Source organism: Stegostoma tigrinum, chromosome 14 (genome assembly GCF_030684315.1).
Source record: "Stegostoma tigrinum isolate sSteTig4 chromosome 14, sSteTig4.hap1, whole genome shotgun sequence".
NCBI classification, from domain to species: Eukaryota; Metazoa; Chordata; class Chondrichthyes; order Orectolobiformes; family Stegostomatidae; genus Stegostoma; species Stegostoma tigrinum.
In genome coordinates, this window is record NC_081367.1 from 25,327,921 (window position 1) to 25,345,156 (window position 17,236).

Here is a 17,236-nt window from a genome sequence, read left to right on the forward strand (position 1 = left end):
CACCTTGAAGCTGAGACCATCACCTGCATGAGACCCCTCACCAACACCACCACCACAGATCCATTTCACCATTCTTCAGCACCATCTTGCCAAAACCAACAACACTGCCACCACGAGACCACGCTGGGCCAATCTTAGCATTGCAGCTGCACACAGGAGTGCCAAGTCCTCTCCACGGAAGGTAAGTAAGGTTAAAGTTTAAAAAAAAGCAGAGACAGAAAACAAAAGTGATAGCAGATGGAGCAGATGAGTCAGCGCTGGGCTACCAATTACACAAAATGGCAGTGACTTGTTCATCAAGTTGCATCATTCTTTGAATCCAAACAATTTAATGATGAGGCAGAGAAGGAAAGAAAAGGAAGCAAATTGTGTACTCCAAATTCTTTCCAGTTTACTCAAAGATCTGTGGGTTGAGAGTAGATCTGTTCAATCATTTGATGAGCAACAGCAGAAACTCATAATCCTGAATAGTTGTCATCTCGGTACAACCAACGATGATTACACTATGCGAGTCTGTTGCAAAATCACCCTTTAGAGATGATACTATGCAGTTTTTTTTAAGTTTCTAAGTTACCTCTCAACTCTGGAATAGGCAGTGGGAATAGAGATGCAAATACAATCCAAGGCAAATATCTTACTACTTATGAATGGAAAGAAAATAATACTAGAACATGTGAACAGAGCTGGAAAAAAGACTGACATGCAAAGAATTTAAAAAGCAGAGGCATAAGTTGTGGAAAAGCACTAACAGAACAAATACAGTCAGAATATTTGTTCTTTTTATGCAAAATTGTGTTTTAATTGTTTAATTTTCAAAAGCTGTTTCTGAAATTTTTTTTATTTCATACTCATTTCTGTGTTGTATTTCGAATAAAAATCTCAAAGTCTTGAAGGCAAGTTGCGAATCCCCTGTGCTGTCTAATTTATTATTTAGCCTAAAATATAAGTGACAATAGCTGTTTATAACAGGCTGCTGTTTATGCACATGGATGGTAAATTTACATTTTATTCTGGGGATTTGTGATTGCTCAATCAACCCATCATCTTATATTGGTTATACTAACATGCTCCTCCTGCAGATTCTGCATCGACTACCTTCAAAGTGCAGACAGTAGTCGTCCTCAAGGAGAGGAAATCCTTTTGGCAAGAATTTACCATTCACCATCTGCTGCACTCCCATACCTCTGACTTAGATCTAGCATTGGCCAATTCCCCTGATTACCTGTAAAAAAACAACAGCTGGCACATCTGACCACAACCTCATCTCTATCTAAGTAGCCTTTTATAGTATCTTGAGAGAAATAACAAATGCGGGGTTCAGCTATGTAACAGAGATAATTGGAATTGTCTCAACTACTTAGACTGGCATCCTCTCTATCAGCAAGTCAGATTTTGTTTGATTTTAGATCAAAAAATATATTTTTAGACCATTGGAATGTCTCTCTAATCTAAAGATTCATGCCTTGGCTTTGCATCACAAGTTAGTTTGTTTATGAGTTGCTTGTTTTTTTTCCTTACTATCTCTTCTCTCCAGATGTCACTGAGGTATAGCCTCATAAAAGGCCAGCAATTATCAGCAAGCTACTTAGCCATTGAAACTACCACACTTGAGCCTAATTCTATTCAAATGCAGCCACATATGCACTATTGTCAGTTGGGAGCAATTCATGTTAAAAAGTGGGAAGTCAGAATGCTTTTAAACATCAATATGTGACACAAAAACTAACTCTAGTGTTCCCATTGCTGCCACAGTTAGATTTATGAAGATACACTGCAACTTAGCACTGTTCAAAAGCTACTTTGGTTCATTGGGTGATCAGGCAAACAGAAGGACTGGGAGCTGAAATAACTCCACAGAGGCTAGTATTGCATCACTAAGTCATCTTTAATTTACATGTGGAGAGTCCTTGACACTGATCCAGCTATCTCTGAACCAGGTCTCAGACTGAACCAGACGTCTGACACTCCTGTTCTTACCTGTCAGCCTGGGCTCCCAGATTGAGGCTGTTCATCAGGTCCAATTAGTGACCTCATACTCAATGATGTTGACCTAGCTGACCTTGTTACAATCACTACAGGAGCATATTTTCTTTTTCAGTCCCAATATTGCTGTCATTGGATTGCCAGAAGCACAAATTCAGGATTATCTCCAAGCTGCTTGATGTCACATGGGCTGTAAAGCCTTGTTGAAGATGGCCAAATGTGATCCTGTTGTCTTTTGTTTTAATAAAGGCTGGATTTAATTTAGCAATTCCAGTGAAAAAGTAGTGTTGTCAAACGTTATTCCTTTCAAAAAAGCCTTCTGATATTCAAGATTACAAGTTCAAAACATAATGTGAGATAAAGAAACTTAAACACTCACTCAGTCACTGGCTGTTTAACATTAATGCAAAATGGCTAACCAATTTGCCACGGTATATTTGTCCTAAAGGTGAAGATCTTGTTTCTTAAAGAAATGTGATTAAAGATCACTGAAACCATTCAACCATTCTATGTTACAAAACATTTTCAAAACAGATTAAGAAGGTATAATGAGAGTATATGGTGGCCCAAAATTGCAGCAGTTGGGTGTTGAATTTAGTTCCAAACACAATATTGCAGTGAATTATTTTGTACCCCAAGGAATCAACTATTATTCTTTTTAAAACAAAAGACATACGAACACTATAACTCTGTTGAGGTGTTCCCACACTGGCCTTGACAGCTGTTGCCTCATGTGGCGAGATCGTTGAGATCCTTGTAAACAGCAAACTCGGTGAGTATGAGCTCAGGAGGGACTACAATGGATTGCGGCATTGCAGCTGCAGCTGGGGTAGTCTTGTCGAGACCAATTAGCTTTCTATTTGTCCACATTAGTGAAGATGAGGTAGGGGTGTTGGTGAAGGAGTAGAGATACTGATATCCTCTGAAGGAAATTGTGTACAGCTCCTGCTGTGCTACTGCTATTGGTGCTGAATTCAGCATTTCTAGTGATCCATGAGAGAGCAGACTGCTGAAGATGAGTGGTGTCTTCAAAATATTTGCCCATTTGCTCCATCACCTTCTCCAGGGCAGATACCTGCTTCAATCTTTAACCCAAAGCAAAGTGACAGCAGTTATTTAAGCTTCCACCAGAACGATAGCTGCTATAATCAGTGACTACTACTGTAACCTGGCTTTGACCAATGAGGACTGCAGAGTGTTGGCACAATGCAATAATGAGAGACAGATTGAAAACTGACAGCTGACGGTTTTACAGAGGCTCAGATAAGAAGAGGCACTGTGAAGAAACGCAAGAAACCCGTTCACAGGAGTAGAGATAATGGGAACTGCAGATGCTGGAGAATCCAAGATAACAAAGCAGCCAGTGACAAAACCACAAACTTGTATTTAAGTTGTACCTCAACATACCAAATGTCCCAAAGAATTTCAGAGAGGTATGACCAAACACAATTTGATGCAGAGTCTTATGAGGAAATTTTATGGCAGATCATCTAAGAATATCAGAGAATTGGGTTTTAAGGTGCATTATAAAGGAAAAGAAAGCAGTACATAGCTACACAGAGAGCTTTCAGAGCTTAGTCTCTTGGCAATTGAGGGCACAACCACCAAAGACTGAGAAATTAAAATCAAGATTAGGCAAGAGGCCAAATGTGGAGATATCATGAAGGGTTCTTGTATTCGCTTATAGAATGTGGGCATTCTGGAAAAGTCATGTTTTGTTGCCCATCCATACCTGAATGGTTTGTAGGCCATTTCAGAGATCAGCTAACAGTCAGCTACAATGCATGAGTCTGAAGTCAAATATAGGCCAGACTGGGTAGGAATGGCAGATTTCCCCCTCAAGTGTGAAGAAGATGGATTTTTATAATAATCGACAATAGTTTACGGTATCATTGATGAGACTAGATTGAAAGTATAGATTTATTTATTTATCATATTGAAATAGCTGCTAAGATGCGATTTGAAACTATGTAGCCAGAGTAATAGCCTGAGCTGATTACTAGCCAAATGAGATTAAGATCACCACAACACCACCGACTGCCCCTGTAGAGCTGGAAGACTCACTGAACTCAGGAGGCACAAGATCATTGAGATACACTATTTCAAAAAACTTAAGGGAAATCTTAAAGTTGAGATGCAACCGATTCAGGAGTCAATGTCGGGCACAGAGCATAGGAATGGTAGATGAATGGAACATGATGTAAACTAGGACTCAGGCAGCATTTTGGGATGGTCTGAACACTGGAATACAGGAGGCCAGTTAGGGTTCATTAGAAAGATCATTTGGAAGTGACAACGGTATGGATGAGAGTTTCAGCAGCAGATGAGCTTAGGCAAGACAGAGTTGAGTGGTGTTATGATTGTGGAAATAGGTGGCCTTAGTGACGGCACAGACGCGAGGCCAGAACTTCATTTGGTGGTCAAATGTGACATTAAGATTGCGAACTGTTTACAAAACCAAAATATGCAGATATTAGAAATCTGAAACTTTTTATTAACTCCGCTTCGCTCCACAAATGCTGCCTAATATGCTGAATACATCCAGCATTTTCTGTTTACTCATAAACAGCCTACTTCAACTTTAGTCAATGCTAAGAAGAGGTCACTTGCAAATGAATTTGTGGTGGAATATGAAGACAAGAGTTTCGGTTTCTTCACATTTACTTGGAGAATATGTCTGCATTTCCAGTACTGGATGTCTGCTACAAATAGTTCACGATTCATGGTTTTTTTAATGCAACTTTTAGTTAAAGGCGTTTAAGGTTTAACCATAGAAAATGGGGTTCTGATCAAAAATCTAGTACAAATGGCCAGTGCAGAAAGAGATGTAATGATAACAAGCTCGGAGTCTATTTGACTTAAGAGCTTGGGACCATGTTGCTTTAAGAGATTAGGAGCTTAGAGAGGTGGGTACATAATAGAACAAGCGGAAATCTTAAACAAAGCATGTTATATTTGTGGATCTCGCTTTCCTACTGCATATTGATTTAGTCTCCTTTTCCTCTCCCTACCTCTTCTTCGCTTTTGATGGTTTGCACTGCCCCTCAATGGGTTATGCATGAAAATAAATCAAATTGAATACTTTGGTAATTTTCTGTTTGTGATTAAAAGATGAGAAAAACAAAACACAGGTGATTTGGTGATAGGTAAAAATCCATTCAGTTGTGTGTTGGAACACTTCTGGATATAAATACAATTTAAAAAATTTGTGGACCTTTTACTGGAAACAAGAAATCTACATTTCTCCCAGAAAGAGCAGTCCAAAGAGGGTTTTTGGGAGTTAAAGCTAAATTAATTTAAAAGCATTTGATAAACCCCAAAAGACTGTAAAAACCATTCAATTCATTAGATAAAAAAAATTAGATGATGGATGCTTAGCCTCAAAGTCTGCTCAAGAATATTCCAGAACATCTGCCATCAGCATGCAAATGGATTGAGCCTAAGGAGGTTCTCTGGTTTCATTTTATCCAGGCTTTTGCGGAAAAGATTAATTTCCTTAAAGAGCGCAGTTGCAACTCACTTAGAGAAGACAGTCAATATAAATGACAGTTATGTGCGCTGCAGCATAAACAGGAATAAAGCTACCTTCATTATTAGCCATGTGGAATGCAAGTGAGGCTTAATCTCAGTTTGAATTTTGGAAAGGCAAATCAGAGCAGGACTTGTACACGTAATAGTGAAGTCCTGGGGAGTGTTGCTGAACAAAGAGGCCTTAGAGTGCAGGCTCATTGTCCTTATTGGTCAGTGCATTTAGCAGGTCATGTTGCAGTTCTACAGGACATTGATTAGGCCACTTTTGGAGTATTGTGTGCAATTCTGGTCTCCCTGCTATAGGAATGATGTTGTGAAACTTGAAAGGGTTCAGAAAAGATTTACAAGGATATTACCAGAGTTGGAGGGTTCGAGCTATAGGAAGAGGCTGAATATGCTGGGGCTATTTTCCCTGCAGCATCAGAGGCTGAGGGATGAGCTTATCGAGGTTTATAAAATCATGAGGGGTATGGATAGGGTAAATGGACAAGGGTCTTTTCCTGGGAGTGAGTGAGTCCAAAACTAGCAGACATAGGTTTAAGGTGAGAGGGGAAAGATTTAAAAGGGACCTAAGGGGCATTTTTTTTTCACAGAGGGTGGTGTGAGTATGGAATGACCTGCCAGAGGTGATGGTGGAGGCTGATACAATTACAACATTTAAAAGGCATTTCAAAGGGTACATGAATCGGAGGGATATGGGCCAAATGCTGGCAAATGGGACTAGATTAATTTGGGATATCTAGTCAGCACGGATGAGTTAGACCATTGGGTCTGTTTCCATCTTGTACATCTCTATGACTCTATGATTACTGTGTGGGAACTGAAGATAAACATGGCCTAACTCAACGTAGCACAAGAAATATAGCGATCCTCATAGAAACCTGTGGCAAAAGAAAACAATCAGCAGAATTAGATGCAAAGTTTTGAGAATGCAAGAAGAACAAAGGATTAAGACAACCACAGTCCAGAGGTACCAAATTAAATGTTGCCTTCTCAAATAGCTGGAACACTGGGGAGAAGTGGAATTTTGGAGGACTGTGGCATACTTTTTAAGGTCCTTTCAGAAGCTAATAACTCATAGCCTTTACCATAAAATATTTGAAAATTCTTGGGGCAAGTAAGAAGCAAAACTAAGTGAATAACACATCTAGTCATAAACCAAATTGTTAAATTAATTCTGCTTGCTTTGTTTAAGTACTACAGACACAAAAACATTTGTTTACGCTTAAAATGTAAAAAAAACTTGTGACTTGGTTCCATGGGTTAAAATGAGGTGCTCAGATTTCTCTTTAAATATTAATGATCTCTGGCCAGAGTGTAAATATTAGATACTAGTAGGACAAGTTAGAGCACTGGAGAGGTTGAGTGAGTTGCTAGTGTGGGAGAGATGAGTTTTCAATGCTTGCTGCTCCTGGTCTAACAGTCAATGAAGTTGTTTGGTCTGTCCTTGCTATATGCTATTTTGACCTTCAAACAGAAAGGGCAAATGTCGATGAAGGCCTTCTTCAAAAGAAAGTATAGACGTGTGGTATTCTATTTGTTGTGCGGAAGCCAAAAGCAAGACAAAGAAATAAACAATCCAGTTCACTTTTATTGAATAGAAAACAAAGATTGTTATGGAGCAGAGAGTACACACACATTCAGCTGAAAAGTCAGTGGGGAGCTCACACACAGGACGGTGGCAGAATTTTCATCCCTCAAGGACAGAAAGCCTGCCTCAGAGAGATGCCACCAATTAGATGGCCAACAACTCTGTAGTCCCAACAGTGCCAGAAGGGACCGGTGGCCACAATTGACACTACAGACAGTCCTCAATCGAGACAAATACTGGAGGCTAGATAGCAAAACAAGTGGCAGAGGCAGGGGTGGAAGGTGGATTTTCCTAGGTCAGGGTGGCTGGCGCCAATAAGGAGTGTGAAAGATAGGCTTGAAAAGCCTAGGTGGGACGACTGGGGGAGAAGTATGATTTTGATGAGAAGGAGGGGTATTGTTGGCATTGACAGAAATGTGGATCCACAGAAAAGGTCACCTTGCTTAACCAGACTCCAGGCTACCAGATGGTATAACCCTACCACTACTACGGGTAAAATAGTAGCAAGGAACAGAATAAGGCGATTAAACTGACCACTTTCAAATTTCAACAAGCACTCGAGTCTGCAAGCTATCCCACATCTTCACCAACCCCATATAATTTGAAACAGGTCAGAAGCAGGCAAATAGGTGTTGGGGAAACCATGCACTGGATTTTATGAGGGCTCACCTTTGAATCTGCCTACAGGGGAATAAATCCCAGCCCAGGCCTGTGGAGCAAGAAATTAGAAAGGAGCCACAAGAGATTTTGCACATTGCATAAAACCTAGTAAAGGTGAAAGGAATTTAAGAAATGATTCAATGTTAGTACAAACATGGAGAATGTGGTTTGGTGTAGCTTTATGCTGGATGGTGAATGATAGAGCAGAGGGAAGGAATACAACGACAGTGGTGGGGAGGGGAACAGGAATGAACAGCTGTTTCCAAGAATTCCTGATAGATGGAGTTAAAAGGAATTTTGATTATTTTTGCTTCTCTTGAGAGGTTATTCAAGCACTTCCCATGATGGTCCTGGGATTCATGCTTCCAGAGCTGATGATTCTACCCCTACTCCTTGTGAATGTGAAGGATAAAAATATATTCAACTAAAAAGAGACTTGTCCCAAGAAATGTGTAGACTGAGATAAAGACTATATTCATAAGTCTTCCTTTTGATCTAGTAGATAAGGTAGTCATCTATGATTGTTACCCTTATTATTCCAATAATCCTTCTTCCAAGAAATAGCAATGATCATTCCCCCGTGTACAAGGTTGTGCACAACATATTAATGGCAAAATTAAAAGCACACAAAACTGGTACAATCCTTGTGATGTTGTTGGGAGTTGGATAAGTGGCTTTGGTTCTGTTGGGCGATGACATAGTCTGGTAGCACTGGCTCCAGGATCAGGCTGGTATGGAATCAGCATCACAAGAGTGTATCAGATCAATTGCTACTAAGATCCAGTTAGAATGTGCGAAGTCAAATAGTGAATCCACCACAAATCGTGATATTTGAAAATGGGTTAAAGAAAGGCCAAGTTTAGGCACCTATTGATGCAACTAGAAAGTATTTTCCAAAAATACCAATGCTATCAGTATTTGTTTAATAATCATTGTTTATAAACCATTAAGCTGATTTATGCAAATACTTACCGTAGTTTGGGAACAAACTAAATTAATACAAAACTGAATATAATTAACATGAAAACACGCTCTCATACAGGTGATTATTGGTTTTGAACTATTTTGAAGGAATGGATTGCAATTACAGGAAGTTCCATTTTGGAAAGCAGACTATCAGTGGTGTTGTCTTTTAGTGATGACTAATACCTCAGGGTTTTTATTCATGGTGCAACATTAATTATAGAATTTATCAATGCCTCCACAAATGAGTTTAACTTTTTAATACTGTGTGATGCAGAGTGACGCCAACAGCATGGGTTCAATTCCCACACCACCTAGCATTACCATGAAAGATTTGCCTTCTCAACCTCTCACTTCACCAGAGATGTGATGACTCTCAGTTAAACCACCACCAGTTCTCTCACTCTCTAATGAGAAAACAGCATTCTGGTCCACAAGGATTACAGCTACTTTACTTAGTGTGGCAGCTTCAAACTGCAGTAGCAACATTTCTAAATAAGTTTTAAAATCTAACACTTGCCAAAAATGTGATCCCAGTACACAGAGAATTTGTATAATCTCCATCCACAGAAACGTGCAAACATGTCAATGTATGAGATAAAAACAAATTTGAAGTAATTCTGATGAAAACTCATCAACTTGAAATATTAGATGTGATTCTCTCTCCACATATTCCATCAGATTTGCCTAGTGTTTCCAATATTATTTAAAAAGTGACCTCCTTGGCAAATTAGGAAAGGTTATTCCATAGACTTCAGTAATTAAAACTATCTTCCTGGCACTAATGTTTAAAGCATTTACGTTTGTAGAAAATTGTACATTGTTCCCCATCTCATATACATTTAAGAGAAAAAGGGTGAAGTCAAAGATAGTGCGCTGCTGGTATAGACTGAATCTCAAATGTATCTGGTCAGCATATTGTAGTACAGAATTTGCAAAGGAAATTATTCAAGTAAACAAATATATTGATATTAACCAAGAAAATAACTGAAAGCAAATTATCTTATGAGTAGCGTTTGCCTATGTAGAACAGTAGTTATTGAACGATAGGAGAAAATGTGTTTATTTTCACCTACACATGATGCTGCAACTCCAACAGCAATGATTTGTAATTAGGTTAGCACCTTGAAGATAATAAGGCATGGTAAGGCACTTCAGGGGAATTTCATCAAAAAAATCTGGCCCAGAGCCACGTAAGGAACATCTTTCCTACACCCCGTACTCATACTTATATCCATCCCAGAGAAAATAGCTGTCAATGAGGGGAGAGCAGCAATGACAAGGAAGCAGGAAAGAGATAAAAGCAGCAATGAAAAAAAACCAACACAGCTGTTGTTGTTTCATAGTGATGGTGATGTATAGTATTCAGTCAAGGAATCATCACAGCATTGTGCGATAATGCCACACTTAATCTGTTGTAATGTAAAGTTGATACTTATATATATTTCTCAGAAAACAGAATGGACCCAATGACTCAGAGGATAATCAATTCTCACATCACATTTACATCATCACAAAATCTTTTAAGTAAAATATAGGTTTATACGTGATCTACTAATAAATATAAATATTAGAACATGAATCTGTTGGTAGTAAGAGACAGAAGAACACTGGGCTAGATTTTCAGTCCAGTGTCGAGTGGCTCTAGGCTCTGCATCAACAATACTGACACCAAAGGAGTCCAGGAGAGGGAGAATGGAACCTTGTGATGGAATGCAATTTGGAATTGCAATTAATAGCCATTATTGGGCTTGCTAATTTTTTGGTCAAACGGAACAGCGAAGATATTGAGCAGATACCCAGCAGTTTTTTAGTCCAAAAAAGTGCCTAAATGTTCCTGTTCAGGTGACACTGATCAAGTGGCAGCAACTTGTGCCACTGCACGAGTACCTCAGTTTGACTATTCCTTCTTATATGTATTTTTCCATCAGTGGCTACAATGAATAATGGCTCCATGCCATGGTCTGAACTGCTGTGCACTAATATGCCCCAGATTGTTTGCTCTTCCCATTGTTAAATTTGAAAGTTTGATTCTGTCCCTTTCCAGATTGTTATTAAGCTCTTCAAGGAGCCTAACAGAAAATTATACACGGTGCAGGTGGCAGGTTCCCCACAGTTGCCATCCCTGTAAAAAAAAAATCCAACATTTCTCAGACATGTCAGAGACTGAAAAAAATTGAAGTGTTAAATTTTCTATTCATGGACCTCACCCATTGCCAAACAATATCAACCTCATTATGCCTGACAAAAAAGATATTGCAATTGGGTTAAAAGCTATAAAATTTTTCCTCAAACAAGTTATGGTAAAATGCAAATTGTAATTTTGTTCAAATATTTTATGACTGTAAATACTGAATATAATAACACAAATAGAAAGCAAACAACACCATGATACTCAATGGATCACATTTTCCATGCAAACATCAGCTTTGTCTACTCACAAAATACTCCTTCGTATTTGCAAAAGAACTATAGTGAAAATACACTGTAGTATTCTACGAGACACTGTAGGCCATAGGGAAGGCGAACGGAACTTTAACCAAATACACCCAACTGATGTAACTGACTGGACTGAATACCCACAGCTTTGGTACCCTATCCAAATTAATATAGGGTAGGATAGAAAATGGACTGTAGATCCCACCATGTCAGTTTCCTCCGCGATGCACTAGGTTAAAATTCATCTCTTCATCATCACCATAAAGTATTGTGTGGTATGAAATTTATGACTGATCAACTGTCATCTGTTTTGCAGTCCTGTTAAGGTTCAATTTTAACACTCCCTCAACCCCAGAATTAGCGAAATTCCTTTTGGAGTTCATTAGATCATAAAATAGTCTGTCATCAACTTATTTGCTATTCAACTGATCATCCATTCTGATCCCGCCAATATGTTTGCAGCTAAACCATAACTTCACAAACAAAACTATGCAAAGACACAGAACAAATTTTGCAAATAAAAACTTGTTGCAACCATGTGCAATCAATTTATCAATATGCAGCCAAAAATAATAAATAGATAACCTTTTCCAACTTCCTTGTGAGCCACTCAATATCAGAAAATCCAGCCTTCAGCGGTTTTGAGCTTTTCCACCTTACATCAAGAAACAGATGACTGTACTAAGTACAACAAAGTCTATGTATTCAGCATTATTTCGGTTGTAGTGCTAAAACTAGAGCTAACAGCGTCCTTATCCAAGCTGTTCCAGTACAGTTAGAACTCTGGCAACTGACCAGTAATGTGGAATATTAACAAGGTATGCCCTGTCTACAAAGTGCAGGACTAATCCCTGCCAATTACAGTCCTATCAGTGTCTTGCCATTCATTAGCAAAGTGAAGGCAGGAATCAACAACAATTGATTGAATAACATGCATCAATAACCTGCTCACCAACGCTCAGTTTGTGTTCACCTGGCGCACCTTATCTCTACACTTGATCAGAACCTTATCAACATAAACAAAGACTATCTTTCAGAAGTGATATTAAAAGTGACTGCATTTATCATCTGGCAGCATTTGACTGCCTATGACTCCATGGAACTCAAGTAAAACTGAAGTCACTTGGTGGTCACTTAAAAAACTCTGTTGGCTGGAGTTTAACATGACATGGAGGAAAATGGTCATATGTGTTGGAAAGTAGTCACGTTATCACGAACACCCAACCTGCCCATCAACCTCCCCAACCCACCCTCCCAGGACTGTCAGAATCCCTTAGGGCAATAATCTTGAGCCGTTTAATTTTTCCGTCATCACAAAATCAGAAGTTGGCCAGTTTACTGATAATTCTCACTCCTCATATGTGAGTGCAGTTTCTCAGATAATGAATCAGTTCATACCTATTTGTACCATGGAGTAAATGACTTTTGACTTGGGTTAATTAATTGACAGTAAGATTTCTATGATCAGTTGTTTGGCAAAAATCACTTTCAGTAAGATTATTTCTTTAACCACGTCTGTGTGCTGTTCAATGCTAATACCATTGCAGAGTTCCTTCTATCAACATCCAAGGAATCACTACTGACCAGAATCTCCACTAAATCAGTCTCATAATTACTGAGCTAGGAAAGGAGCAAACAGAGTATTCTGCAAACAAGTAGCTTACCCCTGACTTGTCAAAGCCTCTCCACAGTAATAAGGTCATAAACAACGGCTGTGATGGAATCTGCACGACTTGATAGGCATGCATGGAGAAGAACAATTAATAACAATGAAGAATCCACAATAACACTTGACTCTGGAGCCCCCAAGGGTGCATCCTCAGCCCTTCTACTGTACTCCCTGGACACCTATGACTGTGTTACCATCTACAAGTTCACTGATGGCACCACCATAGTGGGATGGATATCTAACAACAATGAATCAAAATACAGAAGGGAGATAGAGGGCTTGATGACATGGCGCAAAGAAAACAATCCATCTTGCAAAACCAAAGAACTGATCATTGACTTCAGAAAGAAAGGAGGAGAACATGTCCCATCTACAACAATGGGACTGAGGTTGAGAGGGTGAACAGCATCAAGTTCCTTGGGGTGACAACAGTCAACAACCTATCCTGGTCTTCCCACATAAATGAGACAGTCAAGAAGGCACAACAATGTCTCTTCTTCTTCAAGCAGGTCAGGAAATTTGAAATGTCCCTCACAGTAGCACCATTTAAAGTAAACTGTCCAGATGCATAACGGCCTGGGATGGCAACTGCTCTGTCCAGCAATATAAGAAACTACAGAAGGTGGTGTGCACAGCCCAGACCACTAGGGAAACCAAGGCCCTCCGCTTCTTCCTGTCCCGCAGGCCCGAACAATCCCCCTCCACCCACACCCTCATCCGCCTAGCCAAACTCGTCCTCACCCACAACAACTTCTCTTTCGATTCCTCCCACTTCCTACAGAAAAAGTGGGTGGCCATGGGCACCGGCATGGGCCCCAGCTATGTCTGCCTCTTTGTAGGATACGTGGAACAGTCCCTCTTCCGCACCTACACAGGCCCCAAACTCCACCTCTTCCTCCATTACATTGATTACTGTATCGGCGCCACCTCTTGCTCCCCAGAGGTACTCGAACAGTTCATCCACTTCACCAACACCTTCCACCCCAACCTCAAGTTCACCTGGGCCATCTCCAACACATCCCTCACCTTCCGGGACCTCTCAGTCTCCATCTCAGGTAACCAGCTAGAAACTGATGTCCATTTCAAGCCCACTGACTCCCACAGCTACCTAGAATACACCTCCTCCCACCCACCCTCCTGCAAAAATTCCATCCACTATTCCCAATTCCTCCGCCTCCACCGCATCTGCCCCCAGATGAGGCATTCTACTCCCGCACATCCCAGATGTCCACGTTCTTCAAGGACCACAACTTTCCCCCCGCAGTGGTCAAGAACGCCCTTGACAGCGTCTCCCGCATTTCCCGCAACACATCCCTCACACCCCGCAACCGCCCCCAGAGGATCCCCCTCATTCTCACATACCACCCCACCAATCTCTGGATACAACGCATCATCCTCTGACACTTCCGCCATCTACAATCCGACCACACCACCCAAGACATTTTTCCATCCCCACCCTTGTCTGTCTTCTGGAGAGACCACTCTCTCCACGACTCCCTTGTCCGCTCCACACTCCCCTCCAAACCCACCACACCCGGCACCTTCCCCTGCAACCACAGGAAGCGCTACACTTGCCCCCACACCTCCTCCCTCACACCTATCCCAGGCCCCAAGATGACCTTCCATATCAAGCAGATGTTCACCTGCACATCTGCCAATGTGGTATATTGTATCCATTGTACCCGGTGTGGCTTCCTCTGCATTGGGGAAGCCAAGCGGAGGCTTGGGGACCGCTTTGCAGAACACCTCTGCTCGGTTCGCAACAAACAACTGCACCTCCCAGTCGCAAACCATTTTAACTCCCACTCCCATTCTTCAGACGACATGTCCATCAAGGGCCTCCTGCAGTGCCACAATGATGCCACCCGAAGGTTGCAGGAACAGCAACTCATATTCCGCTTGGGAACCCGCAGCCCAATGGTATCAATGTGGACTTCACAAGCTTCAAAATCTCCCCTTCTCCCACTGCATCCCAAAACCAGCCCAGCCTGTCTCTGCTTCCCTAACCTGTTCTTCCTCTCACCCCAAGTCGCACCTCCATTTCCTACCTACCACCTCATTCTGCCTCCTTGACCTGTCCCTCTTCCCTGGACTGACCTATCCCCTCCCCTCTCTATCTTCTTTTCTCTCCATCTTCGGTCCGCCTCCCCCCTCTCCCTATTTATTCCAGTTCCCTCTCCCCATCCCCCTCTCTGATGGAGGGTCTGGGCCCAAAACATCAGCTTTTGTGCTCCCGAGATGCTGCTTGGCCTGCTGTGTTCATCCAGCTTCACACTTTGTTATCTTCCATCCAAGGACTCTATTTACATCGCCCGCGACCAAGGAAAGATGGCTAACATCATCAAAGATCCATCGCACCCTGATAATGACCTCCTATAACCTATTCCATCAGGCAGAAAAATACAGAAGCCTGAACACATGCACAAGCAAGTTCAGGAACAGCTCCTTTCTGGTTGTTGTCAGACTGTTGAATGGGGTCTAGCCTCAAATCATGTAACCTGCAATGTAACCTGTATGCCTCTCAGTCTTTCTGATCTGTACATCTTTGCTGGCTGTGATCTGCCTGTACCACTCATAAACAAAGCTTTTCACTGCATTTCAGTATGCTTGACAATTAAATCAAAATCAAATCAAGAAACCTGAACCGTCCAGGTCAAGTACTTTTCATGATGTACACCATTCATTGGTCCAAACACATCATGCATTTCAGTCAAAACATTTTTTGCAGCTTGGTTCAAACCAACAACTTTTACCACTTTGAAGAATAAATAAGGGCAAGACTTGCAATAGCGACACCATCATATCAAGATCCTCTTCAAGTCACAGGCCATCCGACTTGGATATGTACCATTCCTTCATCAAAATGTGGCACTCACCACCGTGCACCGCATGTGGACATCCTCACCAAACTGATGGCATTGCTTCAAGACCACCAGCTGGTCAGGCCATTTGCAAAGGGCAAGAAATTAAAACCATTGTCATAAAATCATATTCCCAGAATGACGTGTCTAAAGAGAAAACGGCCCAAGTTCCCAACAGTGAAAGAGGTGAATTGCACATTAAAAGAAATCAATCGCCTGAAACAAAGTGGGTTTAGGTAGACCATCCCAGCGACTCAAATCGATGTTAACCAGGTGAAAAATTCACCAAACCCACGTGGCGGAGGGGTGGGGGTGTAATCGCCCTGTTAACGCCGACTTTAGCAAGTTTGAAATAGACGCACTACCTTCCAGCCAAATCGGCACCATGGCAACTTCAAAACAAAATGACATAACAAACTTGAATGGAACTGGCTGCGGAATTGAGCTTCAGTAAACAAAGCAGGGTGCCGCTTGAAAGAGGCTGCAGAGCAAGTTAAAAAATCAGGGCAGAATTCCTTACCAGTTTCCCCTGCTCCGGGCAGCTCGGTGGCCCAGCGATCGCTGTGCGACTCCAGCTGCTGCAGTCTCCTCTCCCCGAGGCCTCTGGAACCCAAAGCTTGCAGTTGTTCAGCGACTATTCCGCCTTCCCGAGCGTTTCTTGTCTTCATGTTAAACAGTAGTTCCTGTCTCCCCTGCGCTCACACAGCGGGTGAAGTGAGTTTTGCAAACGGAACACTTTATGATAAAAGTCTTACTCGTACGTGTCTGGAGATTAATTTTGAATGTTATGTGCTCTCAGTAAGGTGCATCACCTGAACACCTGTTCCTTCCCACAATGAGCTGAGTAGCTGACGAATTCTAGTAACTGTCAAGTGAACAGACAGCTCTTTTCACCTTACAGGTACGGTCAGTGTGCACATCCGCGCTAAACTCAATGGGCCTCGTGTACCCCTTGTTTGTTGAATAGAGTGGAATTTTCTACTTTTCGGAGTGTTTGACACTGAAAAAATTGAGGTTGGAGCATCTGGAATCGAGCAGTTTATTACTTAATAATTACTAATTTTCAAGATGAAGTATGAAGAGCTCACTCCAAGAATGCTAGATACAGTCTGTGTGAAAGTCTCGTTCACAGCATTTTCAAACGAATCTTTCTTGTGGCAAATTTAACTGATTTAGTTCTGTTCTGCATTCGTAATAATTACCCTGAGGTAAGAATTACTTCACCCGGTTTTTTTTTCAAATACCAGTATAAAAATTTATAACGGCAATTTCTTACTAAAATGCGCTAAAGTGAACCCAACCAATAGGCTGTATATGAGTGGTAGAGTTTCTATTTTCTCTTTGTCCTTCCCAGATCATTTGTGTTGTGCATCGAAGTGACAATTTAATGATCAGTTTTTGTTGTTCCATGTACCAATGCTTCAGCATTTTGGAACTGCATATTACTTTCGAAAAGTACAACCAACGAGGAATGAAAGTAACGTTAGTTCAACGTAAGATTGAAGTACTCTCACGACAATCTAAGAGAACAGTCTGATC

General features: G+C 41.2%; 1 protein-coding gene across 3 annotated transcripts in view; it reads right to left on the reverse strand.

The window, feature by feature from the left end:
- Positions 1-16,525, reverse strand: part of LOC125457983 (uncharacterized) — a 347,795-nt gene extending 331,270 nt beyond the window's left edge. For all 3 annotated transcript variants that reach the window (XM_048542816.1, XM_048542817.1, XM_048542818.1), the window contains exon 1: positions 16,218-16,525. In XM_048542816.1, the coding sequence (XP_048398773.1) occupies positions 16,218-16,365 (148 nt within the window). In that variant the 5' untranslated portion in view covers positions 16,366-16,525. The remainder of the gene's footprint in view (positions 1-16,217) is intronic.
- Between the last annotated feature and the right edge of the window lie 711 nt (positions 16,526-17,236).